At 38.2% G+C, this 5,649-nt stretch overlaps 1 protein-coding gene across 1 annotated transcript; it reads right to left on the reverse strand.

Annotated features, from left to right (window-relative positions):
• Positions 1 to 141: 141 nt before the first annotated feature.
• Positions 142 to 5,327, reverse strand: LOC104627421 (PHD finger protein 20-like; the record flags this gene model as incomplete). Its single annotated transcript, XM_010295650.1, has 4 exons — positions 5,229 to 5,327; positions 1,753 to 2,140; positions 1,239 to 1,346; positions 142 to 318 (listed from the first exon to the last, which is right to left on the reverse strand). Coding segments are annotated over exons 1-4 (772 nt in total), but the record flags the coding sequence as incomplete, so codon positions are not given.
• Between the last annotated feature and the right edge of the window lie 322 nt (positions 5,328 to 5,649).

A 5,649-nucleotide genomic window follows, 5' to 3' on the forward strand; every position in this document is an offset into this window, starting at 1 on the left:
GGTCTTTTCCAACCTTAATGATACTGTGATATAGAGCCTACAGGTTATGCAAGTGAAAATGTAAGTGAAAATATAGCACTCGCAACAACTACATGGCTGCCATGCCACCACAAAGCCACAGTATACCAGGAAGCTGCTTACCCTTCTCGGATTCCTTTTGGTTAGATACTGCATCTTTCAAAGGCTGAATTTCTTCTGAAGTTGTGACATGATCCGTACTTAAAATCTCATGGCTAATACTAGACGAGAGTCTTGAAGATCGTCTCCTGATCTGGTCTCTTTCAGGGTTATCTGAAGAGTTCTTCAATTTTTCCTGAGCTGGAACAGACAAATTTATGGTACCACGCAGTTTTGCTCACATGCAAACTTTAAAGACCTCCCTTCCCTGTGAGAGTTTGAAAGTGTCATTTTTAAGGACTGAGGTTAATAGCAAGAGCCTAATCAGCCCTGGCGATTAGACCTCTCTGTAAAAGCTACAATCATGTAACAGCTATAAATAAGCATAAAAACAGAACAAAAGCCTATCTTATAGGTGTCTCAACTGTTTCTTTTTGTGACAGGTTTGAAGTAAACAGCAACTGTCCCACAGAAATAAGTAATACCAGAAGTTAGATGAGACAATTCTGACGCACAGTTTTGACCCCAAGCTGGATAATGTATGCACACTGAAGTTTTAAGTGGTCCTAAGGAAGGGAGAGACAGCCTTCTTCAGATCTTCATCTCCTTGTTCATGATACTACTACAGAGAATAATTTTCTTTCCTCATCATCACAGTCAAGTTCTTCAACATCACTATACAGTACACCAAGATAAAGTAAAGGCTATCAGACAGCAGTGACATGAATATTCATCTAGTATTAAAGTTTATTTGCTAAGCAATGTGGTAGATCTTCCATCTAGTAACTAAAGAGTTTCTACAACTAGAAAAAGGCTGTTATAACCTTCTACATATTGGAGGCAACATAATCACTGCCTCCCCTGTATCTATGAACTTCTGCATCAAGACTCACGGTTTGTGGCTCCTTCATCGAAACCCAGCTTACAAGATTTAAGAGGGAATTTCAGCATGATGATGCTACATATGAATGGCCAATTTAAGAAAAACAGGTGCTGCATTTCAGCCATTTCATGTATCACAGTTCAAGGTTCATACTACAGAGTTTTTCCCCCCTCCGCTTAAGCTTCAAGAACTTTTATGTACAAATACTGTGAGAGTTGAATACCAAAAAAATACTCACACAAGTTTTTTTCAATTCTGGGACGCTTTGATGGAACTTCACCTCCTTTAGGTATTTTCCGACGTCTTAACTCCAAAGTTATGGGCTGCAACGTTTGAGAACTTGGCTCTACATATTTAGATAGAAAACAAAAATGGATTGGATATGAAGCTGCACAACTCTTTAAAACATAAATTCCCAAGCCTCACAACTTAAAATACTGGACTTGCATAAATACAGTTTCACTTTGCTTTCTGAAGTCTACATATTAGCATTTAATCCTACTGCAGACATGTTTAATAATATATGAAGATGACTTGCCTACATCTAATTTCTGACCAAACCACGGAAGCTCAAAACCTGACTAACAAGTATGCTGTCAGCTGTCCTAACCAAGCCTGAACAAAGATGAGTTTTAATTTTTTTAAAAGTTTCTAGAGATTCAGGCTGTGAAAAAGCAAGATACTTTTCATTTCTTTAGGTATGTTTAGAGGGTTCTGATATATGCCCTAAACGTTTAAGTTTAACTACCTACCTGCTGGAGGCGTTATTGGCGGTCTTCCACGTTTTCGTTTAGTTTCTTTTGCGTTTTCCTGTGGACTCTTTACATTGTCATTCTCAGGCTTCTTCTCAATTTGTGTATCTACTGAATATTCCATATCATTCTCTGATATATTCTCTTTATCTTCTTTTCCATTCTTAGGTATATTCTTTTCTGAGACCTTGCCTTTTTCTGAGATGACTATCAATTTTCCTTCTTTATCAGGTTGTTTAACTCTTTTCTCAGTCTTTAATGTCTTTTCATCCTTGTCTTTCTTTGCATTACCTGTTGCTTTCCTCTGTTCTTTAAATTTCTCCCGTTTTTCAGGAGATGACGGAATTTCATTACCCCTTTCCTTAGGCTTAGCATTACCCACAATATTCTAGAAGAGAGAGAGTGACATACGAACATTAACTTACTGCAATCTGAAAGCCCTCGCCCGACTTTGTATTTAGCAGACTTCCATCTTTGTCCAATTTTTCAAAGGATAAAAGTATATACTCCGTTGCAGCCCACAGATTAAACCTTAGAGGCACTTGACCTGTTCAAGGACCCATGCAGCTTCAACAGGACAATGCAATAGATCCACTCTCTTCACAGCTCAACGGCATAAGAGATTTACTGTTTCGTTCTCATGTGCAGGTTAGGTCCATACTAGCTTGCACAGTGCTACTTAAAGCGTACTTGGGACACTGAAGAAAGAGTGGGAGTCAAGAGCACAGAAAAGGGCAAACAGCTCAACCACTTGGATGCAAAAACTCTCTTGCTTTCACAAAAGTGTCTCATTCAAAACAGACCAATGTTTAGCCTGTAATTATCACTGCTACTGAAATGTGCTAAAGAGTCATGTAAAGCAATTGCAATCACCAATTTCATCAGGAACCACATGATGTTAAAATTTACACATTTAAAAACAAAACTGTAAACTTTGTCTTTCTGTAATTTGTGTTCAGCGTGAGAGGACATGAAAATCTTTAGTAGCCAGATGCAGCAAGCTCCTGATACAATACTCAGCTGTAATCTCATTTCCCCATAGTTCTTACATAATAACATCAAACCAGGAAGAACACACCTATACCAGCAGGTCACTGCTACTCAAGGTCTCTTCTGTTTTGTGATCAGGTTTCATATTAACACCACCTGGGGGAGATGCAGATTTTGATTTTTTTTTCCCCTTCCAGTGATCCCACTACAGGCTGTCCCAGAACTTCTCTGCTCTGATGAACAGAAACCTTCTAACTTTGCACCTGGATTAATAATTTACTTTTGGTCATGCGTCAACACTGTCTTCAGTCAAACTAGCTTCCCTTTTCCTGTTGCCTAATAACTTGAAGCATTAAAGAGCAACCATACTCTTTTCCAGCTATATTTCTGCAAGGCACAAGGTTAAACTTTGAGCAAGGATCAGAGGACAAGAAAGGCTAAATACCTTGATACCTCTTTGAGGAAAGAAAGTAAAACAGCTTATTTGAATTATACAAAATTCTGAGAATACACTTAAGACTCATTATCTCCTTGTACTACACTACATCGTGCCTCTTCCCACCCCAATCTTCCTGTCTATATGTGGACTACATGAACTGGTACCTTTTAAGATTGCCATTTTCGGGCCACGGTCCTATGAAATAATCTTGATGCAGTAAAATAGTCAATGTGCCATCTGCTGCACCCTCCATGATATTATTTCAACCATACTTATCACAGAGGCGACAAAAAAAAAACAACCCTTTTTAAAAATGTGAGATCAAACTGCTCTACGTTTCATGAAAATGGCTAGGCAAAAGGGAAGAAAGTCTTTCACCTTCTCAGGTGTCTGAGCACCACTTTTACTAGACATTATAAAAATCTGTCTTCTGTAATTTCTTAAATGCCACAGCTATAGGAGAAGCTTCAGTGGGAACTCAAACATTAGTAAAAAGAACTCAAAAAAACCCCCCTCACACATTAGGTTTCATCAGTTGTGCTGCTCATAGAACCATCTGATTTGAATCAAGTATGGGGTACTGGAACACACATGAAACATCTTAGATTATTCTCAAGAAACTGAACCATAAATACAGTATGCCTCAATTACCTCTTGATGTAACTGAACTCTTAAAAGCTGTGCGTCCTTGCATAAGTACATTCACATTGTACAGTTCATTAGTATTTTACCATCACTGTTCAATACAGCATGTTAGGCCCTCTACATAGGAACAGAGTGACACTGTCATTAAAGAAAAGATGACCAGCTTACGTTGCTCCCCTCAGAAATCAGGTGGTTTTGGGGCCTTTTTCTTTTTTTTTCTAAGGAACAGCTAAGATATGAGCGATGTGCGTCTTCATGGCTACATCTCTCCTACTCATGAACAGGGACAAGACATTTTCCTTCCACTGCCAGCATGCTGCTACATTAGTGCTGTATCCGAATTCACACCTGACGTAACTTACATTCACAACTGAATCTTGAACTCTCCACTGGCTTGAGTATTTTTTTTAAACTTTACTTCTGATTGTGTAAACAGAGCTAACTAGCATAAAAAAGCATAAAGGGAAAATGTCCTAAAGGACAGAACAAAATGTTCTAGCATAACTCATCTCCCAGGTTAAGAGAAATCTTCCCAGACAGTGGTTAAACAGAGAAGGAAACTTAGCTCCTTTCAAAACCTACCCAAAGCTATGCGGAAACATGAAACTCCCTAAAGGAGAGAAGACAGACAAAGTATTTTGCCTTTCTTATTCAGAATATTTCTTAAGATTATTCAAATTCATGTATTTAAGGTTAAATATGGTAGAAATATTTCTCATGGCAATGAAGATTCTTCAGGTAGCTCCCTTGTGAGTATTAGTCAACCCTCAACCAGGCACAATTATTACCATTTGAAAGCTATTAAGAGCACTTTGTGGCAAATCTGAAATAGTTTTCCCTCCCAGCCTGGCAGATACACAAATGTAGAGACGTCCAAGGAATGGCATGCCTCTTAACAACAGTGACAAATTTAAACTGTACCCCTTACTATTCATTATTGGAATCCGTATTTAAGACTTATGTTAAGGGGAAAGATTAGATTTCTTTGTTTCAAACTTAAACTTCCAGAAAACTAAAAGCAGAAAGCATGACTAAAAACACAGGCTACAACTACAACACAAGAATGTGTGGCAAGATCTCAAACTCAAACAAACCATTTCTGTAATGAAAATTATTCTGAAGCAGGTACTTAAGAAGTTTTAACCAAGTTAACACAGGACTAGAACTTGTCAGCCTTTACTGATGAAGTGCCGGCACATGAAAATTGAAGTACAAAGCAGCACTTCTTCCTTATCTCCATGAGCAGGACAAAATGGGTTTTGGGGTTTTTTTTGTTAAAATGCCTGGCTCACTACTACTTTCCATCATGAGCTGAAGGTTTAACCCACAGCACTGAGCAGGTGAAGGGCTGGTAGAACAACCAAACCATAGAAGTAGAACATGGATTAGTAAAAAACCTTACCTTCTCAAAGTTGTGAGGTAAAAGACTACTGGACAGCTTCCATAGAAGTCTCAAGACAATCAAGTAGTTACTTTGGGAAATAGTTCCTATCCACTCCATAGTTCCCATCTCTTAATTTTTGAGACGCGTTATTTAGATGCATCTCGAACAGGTGAATCAAAAAAGTGTGTTTCAATAACCTACCATTAGCTTTAGTATGTACATTCTGAATATTCCAATGATTTTTAGAAAACTGTTTAATTTCTATGCCTATGATTTCTTCAGTTCAAGAGATGCACTCATGACAACATAAACATGAGAGCTCTGTAAATCATACCATGAAGATTTGCATAACCTTTTCATTTTCACAGAATCATAGAACATTAAGGTTGGAAAAGACCTCCCAAGACAATCAAGTCCAACCGCCAACCCAACACCCCCA

The sequence above is a fragment of the Phaethon lepturus genome, unplaced genomic scaffold (genome assembly GCF_000687285.1).
Source record: "Phaethon lepturus isolate BGI_N335 unplaced genomic scaffold, ASM68728v1 C14018458, whole genome shotgun sequence".
Taxonomy (NCBI): Eukaryota; Metazoa; Chordata; class Aves; order Phaethontiformes; family Phaethontidae; genus Phaethon; species Phaethon lepturus.